The sequence below is a fragment of the Paramormyrops kingsleyae genome, chromosome 14 (assembly GCF_048594095.1).
Source record: "Paramormyrops kingsleyae isolate MSU_618 chromosome 14, PKINGS_0.4, whole genome shotgun sequence".
NCBI classification, from domain to species: domain Eukaryota; kingdom Metazoa; phylum Chordata; class Actinopteri; order Osteoglossiformes; family Mormyridae; genus Paramormyrops; species Paramormyrops kingsleyae.
Window position 1 is genome coordinate 3,982,744 of NC_132810.1, and position 16,287 is coordinate 3,999,030.

At 45.5% G+C, this 16,287-nt stretch overlaps 1 protein-coding gene across 2 annotated transcripts in view; it reads right to left on the bottom strand.

Moving 5' to 3' along the window:
- pcnx1 (pecanex 1) overlaps nucleotides 1-16,287 on the bottom strand; it is a 37,631-nt gene that overhangs the window by 8,973 nt on the left and 12,371 nt on the right. For both annotated transcript variants that reach the window (XM_023835979.2, XM_023835978.2), the window contains 18 exons: nucleotides 14,493-16,196; nucleotides 12,197-12,326; nucleotides 9,003-9,190; nucleotides 7,942-8,035; nucleotides 7,736-7,793; nucleotides 7,436-7,650; nucleotides 5,794-5,947; nucleotides 5,590-5,622; nucleotides 4,905-5,076; nucleotides 3,065-3,175; nucleotides 2,670-2,761; nucleotides 2,387-2,496; nucleotides 2,028-2,133; nucleotides 1,526-1,618; nucleotides 1,218-1,368; nucleotides 865-1,006; nucleotides 257-434; nucleotides 26-134 (listed from right to left, as the gene is read on the bottom strand). In XM_023835979.2, coding sequence (XP_023691747.2) covers nucleotides 26-134; nucleotides 257-434; nucleotides 865-1,006; nucleotides 1,218-1,368; nucleotides 1,526-1,618; nucleotides 2,028-2,133; nucleotides 2,387-2,496; nucleotides 2,670-2,761; nucleotides 3,065-3,175; nucleotides 4,905-5,076; nucleotides 5,590-5,622; nucleotides 5,794-5,947; nucleotides 7,436-7,650; nucleotides 7,736-7,793; nucleotides 7,942-8,035; nucleotides 9,003-9,190; nucleotides 12,197-12,326; nucleotides 14,493-16,196 — 3,840 coding nt within the window. The remainder of the gene's footprint in view (nucleotides 1-25; nucleotides 135-256; nucleotides 435-864; nucleotides 1,007-1,217; nucleotides 1,369-1,525; nucleotides 1,619-2,027; nucleotides 2,134-2,386; nucleotides 2,497-2,669; nucleotides 2,762-3,064; nucleotides 3,176-4,904; nucleotides 5,077-5,589; nucleotides 5,623-5,793; nucleotides 5,948-7,435; nucleotides 7,651-7,735; nucleotides 7,794-7,941; nucleotides 8,036-9,002; nucleotides 9,191-12,196; nucleotides 12,327-14,492; nucleotides 16,197-16,287) is intronic.

Genomic DNA, 16,287 nt, shown 5'->3' on the forward strand with positions numbered 1-16,287 from the left:
TTACAGCCACAACGCAAAAGGATACGAGGAACAGCAAACGGTTGGGCGAAAGCATGAAATGCAGAGCCCCAGGTGATCTGCCAGGGAGCAATGTAGGTATAGACAAAACGCAGCTTGTAGAACAGCTCCCACAGCTGCGATGCAAAGAAAACATCGTTAACGCTACGTACAAACAGGCTTCGCAAATCACGAGCCTCACTTCAATTATTACGAAAGGCACGGCATCCACAAGAATGACCGCAGTCAGATCCCTTACCTTGCTGAAGACGATGGACATGAGGAAGAGGTTGAGCAACGGGGTCTCTGAGAGGTTACGGTAATCGAAGTTGAAGAAGAGGAAGGTGAAGAGCACCATTACGTACTGATAGGTGGGGCTGCTGAAGGAAGAGCGGAGCAGCTTAAGACCAGCTACCGTGATCATCAGAGCGCCCATCCTGAGAGAGTGGGGAAGGGAGGTTGTAACAAATATTAAAATACAGTCATCCCCCCATATGTGTAGGTGGTATGTTCCAAGATCTACCATGGATAGCCTAAATCGCAGACCATCCATGGAACCCCATATATATGTGATTTTCAAGTATTTAAGTATGGCAATTGATAAAACATGCACAGTAAGACTTTACCAACATTAAATATAGTAAAATAAAGTACACTGTACATTATAACACAGTACTGTACATCTGGACCCAACCAAATGAAAGGGATTCTGACCTTTTTGACTAATTTTTAAGAGAATGAAAAAATGGATGATTGAAACCACAGTTACCAGAACTGTGCATACGGGGAGACTGCTGTCCACGTTTCAGGAGGACTTTCAGAAAGGAGAGGGAAAAAAAAGACTAGCAGATATACAAGAGCACTCACTCTATGTCAAGCTTTTTGGGATCAGCGAAATCCTGGGCACTTCTGGTTAATTCATTCAGGATGACAAGTGGATAGAGGACATTCTTTTCTGCGAATAGCAACCAAACGTGCAGTTTTTCAAACCACATCACATGAGCCGCTCCTGAGGACAGAGAGGAAAGGGGCAGGAAAAAACGTTTAGTCATGTCACTAGTAAGAAATCTTTAAACAAAACCTTTAGGCAATAAAATGAGGATTATGGTCAGACTGTACCTCATAATTACATTGGATTGTGTCATAAAATAAAAAGGCTTGACATTGGAAATTACAGTACAAAACTTCCCATTATGTTCTGTTCTCTTTGGTCTACTTACCTCTGACCTCAAACTGGTAGTACTCCTTGGTCTTGAGCAGAGGATGGGAGAAACAGTACCAAGGCAATTGCTTGCGAACTTGGGGTAGGAGGTAATGGGTCAGCAATCCCACCGCTCCCACCAGAGTGTGCAACACGTATCTTAGAATTGGCTTAGGGTCAAAGCAAAAAAAAAAGAAAAGCACATTACAAATATCCAACTGTGTTCATGTATTACTAAAGATTAATATAGTTATTATTATTATTATTGACAAAAGTTAGATTACACCATATCCTATACACAACTCCAATGAACAGACCCCCCCGTACCTGCAACGCAATGAACACGGTGCTGACATGGATGGCAAAGTACAAAACGGAGATGACTATGCACACAATCAGGTCTGACTGCAACCGCTCATTCTGCAAACGAGAAGGGAAAGTGAAAAAAAGTGAGAAGCGGGAACAAAATATTCTCCTTGATTAATATCAACGACACCCAGCAACAAACAGTCTGTTAATGGAGTAGGACGGTATTATGACCATTGTTTTGGCTCAATACTTTCCCATTCCAAAGTTAACAATGTAAGACGTCCCAAACCTGCCATCATTTATTTGTACTGGTTGTTCTGGTCCATTCCCAGTTTACAATTATAAATCAGTGTATGGTCAATGGTATCCTTCTCAGTTAAGGTTATACCCCAGATCCCAAAGCCCAATAGCTAAAATACGCATCTATAATTATAAAGCAGATTAATTGGACATGTATTCATTTGTATGTGAATGTGTGTATATGAGAAAGAGGATGTAATTTGAAGATAATACTACTTACAACAGAATTCCTAAGTTTTTCAGGCAGGGGGTCATGCACCTCAGCGAGGGGGTCCTCTGGGTTTTTTTCTTTTATATTAGGAAAAACCTTGGATTGGACCAATGAGCTAAGGAGAGAGAGTTTGTCAGCTAAGCAGACACCATAACAGAAATATCAAACTTTTTCATTTTTAGAATTACCACTGGTAGCAAGGCCTCTGAAAGATGCTGAAAGTGTGGGATGTGATGTTTAAAAGGTACTAAATTTAGCAAATTACTGTCACAGCAGGAGTTAGGTGGAATTACCACCAATCGTAGGAGAATTTACACTAAAGCGCTGAGGCAATCAAGTGTTTTCAGGGGTTTACAAAATGTGCTTACATGAGGACAGAAGGATCACTGCTTTGTCGACTCAGATGGTAGGACACAGCCACCAAAAGGCCACAGAACACAGAGAACAGCACAGGGATGTGCTGGGGATCCCAAGATTCCTGTGACGTGCACAGAGATCACAGTTACTTTGTGAAAACGCACAAGAAAACATGCATCATCATTTAAAAGCCTCTCGTGTCTAATTGCATCAGCTGCTCAAAAGAGGTCTCTGCGAATTTTATTGTAAGTGTATCCGAGCCAGCACTGCACAGTATGCAGTGAGAAGCCTCACCTTTAGGGCACCGTAGCAAAGTCCATACAATAGGGCCACAGTGACAACACTGCGTATAATGCTGTACACTGCAGATGGTAAGCTGGTGGAAGCTGAAGGGAAAACAGCATAAGTCAGCAAAGGTACGAGCAAAAAAATAACTTCAGCCACAACAGTGAAGACTATTAAAACAACGAAAATCCCATCACTGCAAGTGCACAACAGAATAGCTAAATTCCAAATTAAAATCACAAGGCGATATTTCAGGAAAAATGTCCTCACTGATAAATCATAAAGCCATTGAGTTAGAGGGTTTTCTTATGACCAACTAAGAAAATATCAACGACTCTGAAGTTTCTGTGAACTCCACGAGTTAATTACAGACCGGACCGAAGAAAGCGGAAGTAGCGGCTCACCATTTCCTCCGAACACGTGGATGTCGAGCTGTTCAAACAGGTACATGACGAATGTGTTGACCTGCGGCAGCAGCCCCACGAAGAACACGACCGGGAAACACAGAGTAAACACTGCAACAGAGTGATCAGAGAGGTTATTACATGGAAACCCAAGAGCAAAGCAGTAGGAGAAGGATTATACACAGACACAAATGCAGAAAGCAACACACGTCATACTCCAAATCAATGGAAAGAAAAGGAAATGTAACTTAATATACATTTAATAAGTTTAAGGGAAACCAGATTTGGGGCTGGTAGAAGGAGCAGCAGGGCATTGCCCAGACAGCCCTGTCATTAGCTCTGGCTAAGCCGTCACATGGCAATTCGCAGAATCTTTTCATGTATTTACTTGTATCCCTTTCTGTAAGGTTTAATGCCCATGATTGAAAACGTCATGTATATTGTTTATATATATTTAAAAACATACTCTCTCTCTTCTCTATTGCACTATGGCCATCATTTTCTGTAACATAAAAGAAAGAACTGCAGCGGATGCATTAATGGTAGCTTTGTACCACAGATATTCAAACTGTGGGGCAGGCCAAGGAAATGTTGGCGGGGGGGGGGGACAAAATAGCAACATCCAGAAATATTAAAAATGATGTGAACACATTATATGCTGGTACACATTATATGACAAATTAAAATGATTAGAACATGTAAAATAGTCAGGCACCACTTATTGAATACATCAAACCTATGTCTAGTAACATAATGTAAGGCTTTCAAATACAGGGAAGAGGTACAATTCATGCATGCTTTGTGGGGTTTAAATGGTTGCAAATTGTCATTCTGCAGTGACTTGTATACAGTTAGATGAAGCAGGAAATTCTAGAAATCCTGCGCTGAATTTGAAGCAATGCTTTACGTGCACACACACACACACACACAATTAAATATTGCAATATTAAAACAGGATCTCTGGAAGAGGTAGGGTAAGACTTCCTCGCTGTGGCATCATGACATTTGTGAGGTGCCCGTTTTGAAAGGGTATTAATTTATTAAAATGTGCATGTATTTACACAGTGCTTGAAGTGTGAAAAATAGTGCTGGTACTCCCCTGATTCACACTGGTGTGTTTATCGGCCAGTATCAACAAATAATTAAGTATTACATTCTGAATCATATACGTATGACTCCGATTACTACCTCGAACGTGCAATAATAAAATATGATCTCTGAAAGATGTTAACTTAGTGTTAGACTTCCTTGGTTCGACATAATGGTACAGCGTGAAACTGACTGTTCTCACTTCGACTGGTCAGTGATCATCTTGTTCCAAAGCAAACAGTCAATTCAAAGTGACCAATCAACGAAGTGGACACATCAGGCACTTTTTCCCGCCTCCAAAGTCTCAAAACTCAACATGTCGATTGAGCGAGTGTTGGGGAGACGCAAGTGTGCGTGGAGAGGATGGGTTTGAGGATGTGTTTGAGGATGTGTTTGAGGATGTGTTTGAGGATGGGTTTACTACTCGCATACACATGCATGGTCTGAGGTTTTGAGACTAATTTAACGGCGAGCGAGCGAGCATTGTGCAGACGTGAGCACAAAGTGAGGATGGGTTTTCTGCTCACGAGAGGGTATGCGTGCATGGGTTTTATGCGCACGAGTTCTGCGACTAATTAAACGCCTTAGTAAATGCTGCTTCAATGTCCACAGTGCCAGTGCAGACGGACCTGGGAATACAACAGACGTGGAATTCCCTTCAGAATGGACTTTCATAAACAGGACTCATCTTGTTAAGGCGAATGAAGGATGAGTGGAAGTATCAACGAGAAAGTTAAGGGAAGAACTTCACCTATGACCAAGTCCCGAGCTGAGGCCAGCAGCAGAGAGCTGGTCAGTGCCACGCCATACAGGGTGATGTCACCGAAGTTGCTCCGCCCACTGCCGTGGTCTAGAGCCCAGATGAGCCCACAACACAGGCAGAAGTAGACTGGTCGGCTGTAAGCGATGATCCGATTATGGCCCTATAAGGGAGCACAGGAGTCAATGGGCACAGGGTCAACATCCTAAAAATATCCACTTCGGAAAACAAATAAAATGACTGACTTCATTGTGAGACACATGAGAAATCCTGGGTATCACACAGAATTCCACAACAACGTCAAATAAGCAGCAACCTTAGTTTAGTTGGTACCACAGGAAACCTGACTGACTTGGTAGGTAATTTGAGCAAAATTCCTGTGTGCTCCATTGTAGCAATTCTGTTTAGGTTCAAAGCTTTCAAATATTTAACAACCAATACCGGTCTCGTTTACCATCCGGCAACAATCAAACGCACAGGTGACAGGGACAGAAACAGGTCGATGATCACAGTTGGTTCAAACATAGAAACAATGACCATTCTAATCTATATAGGTAGCAAGTCCATGTCGCTGGGATACGTGAATGTGCGCATAGACCGTTCTCCATCTCTGTGATATTTAGCCTTTTTTGGTCTTTTGCTTATAAGAATGATATGAGGAGGTATGTGTACATACATGTCGAGGGGAGGAGGAGTCTGGCTGCACACTCTGAAAGAATACGAGAGAGTTAGACTGAACTGTGGAGGCAAAGCAATTAAGGGGGATTATGTCCAATGGCTGACATGAATCATTAATGAATGCATGTTTAATTCTCTAATAAATATACAAAAACAAAATCTGCATTGTACAGAGTGGGCACATTTTAGAGGACACACTCACCTTCAGGAGAGAGTACTGGCAGCTGGCAATGACCAGGCAGAACTGGAACACCCAGATGTCAGTGAAGAAGCCATGTACAAGCAGGACGGAACCCAGAAAGGCCACTAGAACCGCCAGCAGCACAGCCAGCACATTCTCAAGAACCTCCCGGTTCCTTTTAGGCACAAAAAGCAGGAAATAAAATGTCAGGTGATCCAGTCTCTATTACTTCACTGTTTGTCCAGGTATCTTCATAAGCTTCCCTGTTTGATATGTTCTTCCGTGGTTCCAACATTGTGGAAACATTTACCAAAATATTTTGACAATTCATGTTTTATTAAATGTTTCTAAACATAAACCTTTGTTAGAGTTTTATTGCATTCTGAATTCTGAAAAGCTCCGCCTTAATCATCGTTTCTTTAGCCATAGGCTGACAGACACTGCGAATAAAGCTACAGATGGTTACAGACTAATGGTTTCATCCCAAGTTATTGGTTAGTAAAAGCAACAGAAGAGGAGATTTTAGGGACAGAAGGCACTGGTAATCCTGTGACGACAAATCGAATGAGGACACTACAGCTGTGCCATTCGGCAAATGGGGGAAAAAAAACTACAACCAACACTGGAGGTAGTTAACTGTAAAAGGGTAGGATAAAGGGAAGGAGCTGAAAGTTTACGACTGCAGAGTGGAAGATAAAGCAAAAGTGGCTACTGGAATCATATCACATGGCTAAATTGATACTAGACTTGGTTGGTACAAATAAAGTAAGGCACCACAAAATGCAACAACATCAAGTTGTCTATCAGAAAAAAATCTAATCCAGGCTTTAGGCTGAGGCACTTGGGCCATCCCAAAGATCATAAAGGATGTATGTTGAAATTTCCAGTTAAAACACTAAAATCCCATGTGATATCCAATGCAAGTCATTCAAAAAAAAAAAAGAAAATGCTTATTTTACATGCTATAAACGTCTGATTGGTCTCAGAGGTCTATTTCGCTTCAAACACTCAAAGTTCATGTAATACAACGGAAAACGGAATCTTAGTATCAAAATAACATTCCAGAATCAGCGCTGCTTCTGGTACTTTCAGGCGCCACAATGCCGGGTTATTCTGGGATGCCGCACACCAAGCAAAAATGAAAACGTTTTTTTTTTTTTTTCCAAAGATGTTTCGTTAGAGCAAACACTAGTCTTCCCAGGTTAAATATTTAAAAATACGCTATACTTAATTTTGCAGTTTGAAGGACTTCGATACACGCACACGATAAATGTTGTAACTTGGTAAGAAAAGAAGAAAAATGCTTCGGGGATTATTAACTAATAAAATCTAGTTTTTAATTCTCATATAATACTATTGTATTATACTATGTAAGAGGAGTTTTCTGATGTTTAGGCTTAATGTAGAGCTTACATAACTTCTCTGGCCCTTGCTGTACAGATATAACGATTTCTGCTAATACAATTTAAGCTTTTTATCCCTTTTTATCCCCAGTATTGTTTATTACCAAGAACACTGCCAAGAAATAGTTGAAGAACGGTGCACCCTTTGTACTCATGCTTTGCACCTAGACTTTCATTATGGAGGAAAAAAAAATCTGTTTGACTAATTCTGATGCTACATTCTAGTGAAAAAGTGTGATTTATCTTATTTGCACTCTCACCTGTCAAAGAGGGCTAACAGGGTTAGCCGGTCAAAGTGCAGCCCCACCCACAGGTAGGGGAACAGCCAGAAGCGGTAGAACTGCTTGGCTTTGTGCGCCGTCACTGCAGACGGATCCTCTGAACCCAGCGGGGCATCTTGGAGCTCTGGGCTCAGATCAGCATCCTGCTGTTCTAGTAGCTCCGGGTCCATTGTCAGGAGACGGTTAAGTCGAATCTGGGGAAGGGAGAACCGCCCCACAGTTGAGGGCCAGTGCTCTGTCGCTACGGCCACTGTTCCCCACACTCAGCCTAACACTCACCAGGTCATGAGGATAAAAGCGAACTGAGGTAGAACTGGAGAGATGGGAATCTGTATCCCTAGAAAGAGGAGAGGAAAAAAAAAACACACACCAGTTACACCATAATGTATGGATATAATGTTTGATTCAATAAATCTCTACTTTATCAGTACAAAGGGGCACAGAATTTTAAAAACACACAAATATCGTGCTCCGATCCATCTTACCAGATATTGTTAGAGGCTCGTCTGGTTGCAGGTTCAAAGTTTACTAGAGACATATCACAGCCGGCAGCTTCATACAGGGAGGGGGTGAGCTTCCCTGTAACGAAATCGCCGCCTTTTAGCACACTAACAACAACAGCCGACTCCGGAAATCTATAATATCGCACATTATCCATTACCATATATGCCATTTATTTTTACCATCCATTTTCTGTAACTGTTGGTCCTGTTCAGGGTTGTCGGGGGTCCGGAACCTGACAGGGAGGCTACGGACGCAAAATGGGGAACGACCCAGAACAAGGTGCCGATCCATCGCAGGGCACAGTCACGCACCATTCACTCACGCACCATTCACTCACGCACCATTCACTCACGCACCATTCACTCACGCACCATTCACTCACGCACCATTCACTCACGCACCATTCACTCACGCACCATTCACTCACGCACCATTCACTCACGCACCATTCACTCACGCACCATTCACTCACGCACCATTCACTCACGCACCATTCACTCACGCACCATTCACTCATACATGAACATCCACGGGCATTTTGGTAACTCGGCATGTTTTTGGACTGTGGGGGGGAAACCGGAGCACCCAGAGGAAACCCACGATGACACGGCCAGGACATGCAAACTCCACACGCAGCTGTGGTCGAGACTCAAACCCTGGTCTGAGAGATGTGAGACTACAGGGCTAACCACTGCCCCATTTTTAGCTCACAGATTTAAAAAAACAAAAAACAAAAAACCACACACAGCGATCTCTAGACCAAAGAGGCGTTACTCATACGAGTCAAACTCATACTTCCTAAAAGCAAGTTACAAGCCAATGTGTTTAACTGGAAGAACAAGACTTCCTGGTCTAAATTACATAATCTCTCCCAAATGTTTTCGTAGATGAGATCAATAAATTTGCACATAATATATATTTTTTTTCTTTTGCCTCCCTTTCCAAACAAGTGATTTCTGCACCTTGACCATGACCACATTCACTAAGCTGCACTTTCCCACACGTCCCCTTTGCGCCATGACGTCGCTCCGGCTCTGCGTACCGAAATCATCTTGCAGGCTGGTGGTGCCCACGGTGGAGGCCTTGTCCTGAGAGCTCTCCAGATGCACGCTTCCATTCCTGGCCAGCAGGGAGGCATTTACGCTTAGCACGGTCACCTGGGAGGGGGTACGGGAAGGCTGCCCTTTGATCGTCGAAGGCTGGGACGCCTGATTCAGAGCTTCCTGAAGACTGGCAGAGAAAGTACAATGGGGGAGGGGGTGTAATTGGAGTGAAGCACGAGGACGCAGAGGGTCTCATGGGCAAGAAAATGCAACAGGGAGGTGAATATATAGTTTTATGCAAATATGTACATGGTGGTGGGGGGGCAGGGGAAGGGGGACAGATGTTAAAAGAAAAATGCAGAAGTTTTACAGAAAGAGTGGCAAAAGGAACACACAGAAAATACTATATAGACAGATTACAACACAGAAGCCAAACAACAGAGAGAGACAGAAGAGCAGACAAATATATGGCCAAAGTCCCGCTTGGTTTTCTATACTGCAAGTAGAAATGGCTGGACCTGAAGCTCGGGATGGTCAGCTGGCTATAGCTTCTTAACTGTACAGCCAACAAATGAACAAAAAAGGTAGCTGGAATACCAAACGGGTGGAAGAAGAAATCCCATTTCAAATATGTAATCCATAAGAACATTTTCAGTTTCACAGCTATGGAAAAAGACAGCATTCAAAACAGAACAACCAATAAGGGCTGTAAGCAGCTTGCATGCAAGTTTCCAAAAATAGGTATTCACACACACACACACACAGACACACAGACACACACACACACAGACACACACACACATACACACACACACAGACACACACACACACAGACACACACACAGACACACACACAGACACACACACAGACACACACACAGCTCTGCCAAACATCTGCATTATAACCGAGTTTCCAGACAGGCCAAGGACAAACTAAAGCTAAAACGCTGAGACTGCCTGTTTGGAGATGAGAGATTTCCGCTGCTTGTTCTGGTCAAAAAAAAAAAATCAAACAAATGGGTGGAGTTTGTAACCAGTGGCAGAAAATGATGGGAAATTCTGTAGGTAGAGGAAGAAATACAAGAACGTTGGAGAAGAAAAAAAAAAAGAGGAGTAACTGGGGCAGGTAACCAGTTGGCACCGTTTGCCACACTCCGCCCTCTGCCACACTCCACCACACTCCGCCCTCTCTGCCACACTCCACCACACTCCGCCCTCTGCCACACTCCACCACACTCCGCCCTCTCTGCCACACTCCACCACACTCCGCCCTCTCTGCCACACTCCGCCACACTCAACCCTCTCTGCCACACTCCGCCACACTCAACCCTCTCTGCCACACTCAACCCTCTCTGCCACACTCCGCCACACTCAACCCTCTCTGCCACACTCAACCCTCTCTGCCACACTCAACCACACTCCGCCCTCTCTGCCACACTCCGCCCTCTCTGCCACACTCCGCCCTCTCTGCCACACTCCGCCCTCTCTGCCACACTCCACCACACTCAACCCTCTCTGCCACACTCCGCCCTCTCTGCCACACTCCGCCCTCTCTGCCACACTCCGCCCTCTCTGCCACACTCCGCCCTCTCTGCCACACTCCGCCCTCTCTGCCACACTCCGCCCTCTCTGCCACACTCCGCCCTCTCTGCCACACTCCGCCCTCTCTGCCACACTCACCACACTCCGCCCTCTCTGCCACACTCCGCCCTCTCTGCCACACTCGCCACACTCCGCCCTCTCTGCCACACTCCGCCCTCTCTGCCACACTCCGCCCTCTCTGCCACACTCCGCCCTCTCTGCCACACTCCGCCCTCTCTGCCACACTCCGCCACTCTCTGCCACACATCAGACTGCTTCGTTTTTCACAATTGGGTAATGATATTATTAATATTATACTAATACTATATTATACTAATACTCCCCAGTAGTTTTGCACCTGATATACACCGATCAGCCATAACATTAAATCCACCTGCCTAATCTGGGGCAGGTTCCCCTTCTGCCACCAAAAACAGCTGTGACCAGTCGAGGCATGAACCGCAGCAGACCTCTGAAGGTGTCCTTTGGTACCTGGCACCAATATTTTTGTAGCAGAGTGTTTAAATCCAGTAAGTTGCAAGGCGGGCCCTCCACAGATTGGACTTGTTTGTCCAGCACATCCTACAGATGCTCGATCGGATCAGGATCTGGGGAATTTGGAGGTCTAGTCAACCGTTTCATGTTCCTCAAACCACACTTGACAGGTGCCATTGTCACATGTTATTAACTTCATCCATCAGTGGTTTTAATGTTGTGGTTGATCGGTATATAGTCCTCATTTTCCCAATTGTATATCTATTACATTAACATGATTTACCATTGTTCCAAAATCATATAAGGTTCACAAAGTCACAGATTCAGAGGGTCAAAATGGGAATACTGGCATACAAGCAGGGCAAAACCAGTGCCTAAAGCAAAATAAAGAGCATACAGTGCTACAGGAATACAAATTCCGCCTGACATCATCGGGTTGTGATAAGGCATCTTTCACAAAGACTTTTACACTTTATCATGTACTGGAACTAAGGATTTAAATCTAACAGCTTTTTGTTGTGTGAAGTGTCACTATATTACACATTGTGCATATAGACAAAAAGGTGCTTGTGTGGTAGCAAGGAAATGCATTTGCATACTTTCTAAGTATATAGGAAAACTCAAGTTTGGTAAGCACTGCTATAAATTAACAAGCAAGTACAAGTCAACTAAAACAGCTCAAATTACCATCCACAGAGCTCTGAGCCGCACATGCAGCAGTTTTGTTTGAAGTCTTCATAAATATGCAAAGTAAACACAGACAGTAGAAAAAAAAAACTAAATAAAGAAGTTTAACTCTGACCCATTTTCTGTGACCTGAGCATCACAGACGAAACACTCGGAATAAAAGTGGATAATTTCAGGCACTGGAAACATGGCTGCTATACTCATCATCACTGGTTGCTTTCTTGAGCACGTTTGACCACAAAGAAGATCAATTATGTAAAATGCCATGCGAGTTGAAGGCGTGCGTGAAATTCCATGTAATTCCAATGTAATCCACAAGGAGGCAGTAACAGATATTGGCATTAGAGAGCACGGACAAGTGCAATAGGAGGGAAGAGAGGGGAGGGCAAAGGCCGGTCACCCATCCGCCCCCATCCATCAACAGGCTTACCTGAGAGGTGAGCCAATGAGGGAGGTGGGCGGTGTGGGGTTGCTCCCGGCATTGTGGCGTCGTCGCACTGCCTGACGGCGGAAGGTACTGCGCTCGCGGCGGAACGCGACGGTCTCTTCACTCACCGGGGCTGTCGCAGTAAGAAAGGTTCAGTGTGAGGTTAAATAGCACTCTAACCTTTATACTGCAGACAACTGGGGGGAAATTTTATGAAGAAAAAAAAACATAATAATCTTTCAAACCTGCAGGGTAATTAGTATCATGGAAATAATCCACACCCAGATTTTTCCCCAATGCTGCTGATTATTTACATATTTCAAAAGGAAACGTATCCAGACACTGTATGAAAACCAAATTAGCTACTGACCGATTATGAAAAGCAAATGACGTACTGACTGATTACGATCTGGACTTTGACGGCTATCACCTTTGGCAGGATGTTGTCTGCTGCTAAAATTAGAAGCATAAGAATCTGCAGCGTAATGGCCAGGCTGTAAAGTTACCACAAGGCATAAAGATTCTTAAAAACAAAGATTCCAGAACAAATAAGCAGTGCACCGTTAAACACCAGTACAATAAACAACAGTGATCAGGAGAATCCCTTTTTTCTTTAATTTTCACTTAACTATGTAGTTTGTTCCACTTTCCCAGAAGTCATATTTTTTACAACTCTGCAAACAGAAGCGAAATTACCTGCTACATGTAAACAATGCCGTTACAAATTTTATAGCGTGAAAAATCCACCCAACTCTCCTTCTCTGATCAACATATCACCATTATTTAGCTAAAAAGTTAAACAGCCCTGTATCCTAAAGGCAGCTGTATACTTCACCCAATATCCAGACGTATCGAAAATCGTCGGCGAGAACAACCTGTTGCATACTTAAAGCGATGTCACGCCAGAATGCTAGGGGGTGCAGAATGTTTTCGATGTTGCAGACCCACATACAGAGGGCAAATAAACAAGTGCACCAGTCATTGCAATATTGGAGCTCTTTTAAAATGACAGTTACTATCTTTATTAACAGCAACTATTGCTTTAATACTAGAAGTGGCACAGACAAGGAAAGCAACAATTTAAACGACATGCAGAGTTACATGCTAACGAAACACAGGCATTCTACAGAAAATGTTAAATGGTTCTGACATTTACTAAATACACATATTAATCAACTCTATTTACAGATACGCACGGTGTGGTGCAAAGCATGCTGGGAACTGCTACTAACCAGCCCCACGGCACCACATTGTGTCAGTCAGTCGTGGACAGTGGGTGGGATCAGAACAAACAAAAATATTTTGCCTTGGGGACCCTGCACAGACGGTCCGCTGAAACTGTGATCGTAGCAGCGATTACAGCTCATATAATGCTTTGCCACGACAACAGTCAATACCTTCAATTTCGTTTGAAGTATACGGCCATCGTAACTCCACAGTAACAAAATTTCTGTTTACCCATTAAATGACGCAATAGCCAATCGATGGAAAACTTTCACAGAAATAAACTCAATATATAAATGCCCATTTTTTATGGACTAAACCATCCAGGAAGGTCAATTTCACCCGAACCTACACCTCTCTTCCCCTGTAGATAAAAATGGATGTTTTCTATCACATACATGGACATGAAAATCCTATGGCTGTGGCCATAAACTATTTAAACAACAAGACACAATTTTAATTTCTGAATACTATTGGACATCAATCATTTTGACAGTTACTTAAGTTACTACAAAACTGAACTGCATAGCTAAAATTAGTCACAGAACTACATAATATAGGGTAAGTAATCCGCTTAATATGCAAGTCAATTGTCTCAACTTTACACCAAAAGGATTTTCCTAGGCCTTGCAAGGTCATACACGTGTACAGAATAATTATTTGCATTCATGCAAAAAATAAAAGTTCACAAACATACAAGTACACTGTACTGAAATGCCTTGATATCTTACGACCATAAAAATTACCAGGAGACAAAGCACTGGACAAAATATTACCAGAAAACTGGAGAGCTCCTGCTTTAAACCATTTTGAAAAACAATGCAGTCGCTGCCCCTTACCGCTGATACACTGTAATTCTTGGCATCATTTGAATCAAAGCCGGAAATAGCTTTACCCTGAAAACCGAGAATTTGAGAATATTATGTGCCTCTACTCCAAAAGCAGCAAACAAAGCATGCTTCTGCATATAAGATGCAGTAAAAATGATCACAAACAGGCTGTAAACTGTGAGTTTGGTCGGAGAATAGAACAGGAGTCGGCGTGGCGGGTATGCCGGAGCGTACGGCGGACTTACCGCGCGAAGAGCTGGGTGCATCCTGGGCCTCGGAAAAGGCGGCGTGGCTGGGGAGGCTGTTCCTAGATCGCGTGACGGACTCCAGCTGCGAGGCTCGACCCAGCAGGCAAACGGCGTCTAAAACCTCACCCTCTTTGGCCTCGAGGTCTGACTTCGAGGTGGTGAGGGGGCGTGTACCAGTGGGGGCGACCAATTGGTTGGGGTCATTAAGGCAAGCGGCCGTACCGCTGTCCAAGCTCAGCACCCGGGCGTGAGTCTTAGCACTGCCTGTACTTGAGGTACGTCGGGAGGAACGACGCCTTCCTCCACCCCCAACCCCACCCTCAGGCCCGACGATGCCCTTCACCGACAGCGATGAGGCAATCGCTTGCTTGGCCTTGAGGGCACTATAACGGCCCTCGGGTGAGTGGCAGGAGTGGGAGGTGGTGCTGGAGGAACTGTCTGTGCTGAAGTGGTGTGTGGAATGCAAACTGGAGGCGCAGCTCAGCTCACTCTGGTCACTGGAGTCATCTTCTCGGGGGAACATGGCGCTGCGCGGCTTATCCGTATTCCGCAGCGACATGTAGTCGCGGTGACGGCTGGTGTCGAAGCTGCTGGCACGTTTCTTTCCCGTCCGCCGACGGCTGCTCCGCCCCGCCGAGGAGGAGGCCCGGTGGATCAGGTTCACCGACTTGGGCCGCACGTCCTCCTTGTCCTGCTTCTGATCCCGGAGAATCAGGGGGGCCGAGCCGTCGGCGGTTCCTCCGGAGACGGGGTCCTCGGCGCAGCCGCAGGGATCGGCTGGCTCTTGGGCGAAAATAACGATGCTGTCGGATGGCTGTATGGCCATCAGCTCGTTGGCGTGGGGGTTCTTGTTAGCCTCCCCAGACAAAAGGCTGCTCAGCCCCCGAGAGCTGCTGTCCCGGCTAGGGCAGCGGGGGCTGAAGCCCTCTCTGGGAGTCCTGCAGTCTGTGGGCGCAGACACGCTGCTGTCCCCATGCACTCGCTCCTGTTCGTCCCCTGAGAGTGAGAGAAGACTCTCCACGTGTGTGGAGCTGGTCTGTTCGCTGTGAAAGCTGCTGACGGTGCTGTTGGTGTCCCGGTCCGTGCCGCTGCAGTAGCTCTCCGAGGATCCACTGCTGCGCGTGCTAAGACTGCGGAGGCTGTCCACGCTGCACTCCCCCCTTAGGGGTTTCTCCTTCGCCGCCGGTCCCCCCTCTGCGGCCCCCTGGTACAGCCCAGGGCCGACGTCCCGGGCCTCGTGCGAGTCCGAGCTTGCCGCTGGCTGGCAGTGGCTTGTTCCCGAGGTGGAGGCCGCAGCCTGGTCAAGCCGGAAGACCTCCTCTCCACCGCTATCTCCCTCTGCCTCTCCAGCCTGGGACAGCCTGGAAGCTTCCAGCTCGCAGACTGGATCCAGGCCGCCTCTGCGAGGCGGGGGGTAGAGGCCGTAGTCAGGCAGTGAAGGGTCAGGAAAGGCGGAGCCAGCTGAGCTGGAGGTACGAGGCAGGCCCCGGGGACGAGGCTCCTTACGGTACGACTGCGAGTGCAGCAGACCGATGGAAGTCTGTTCCGTTTCATACGACTGTGTCGCTTGGTTTGGGATGGGGTCGCTGGAATCCGCAGGGTCTCTGGCCAGCTCTGGCGGGCCCAAAGACGTGGAGGGCTGCATGGAGGCGAATGAGTCATTGGAGGCAAGGCAATACATCTTTGGGTCGGACATCAAGTCTGAAAGGGAAGGGAGAGCAGGGTGAATACGCCCATCTGTTTAAACCTGAAGTCCCAGGGATTGTAAGCAATACAACACAAAACATGTGTG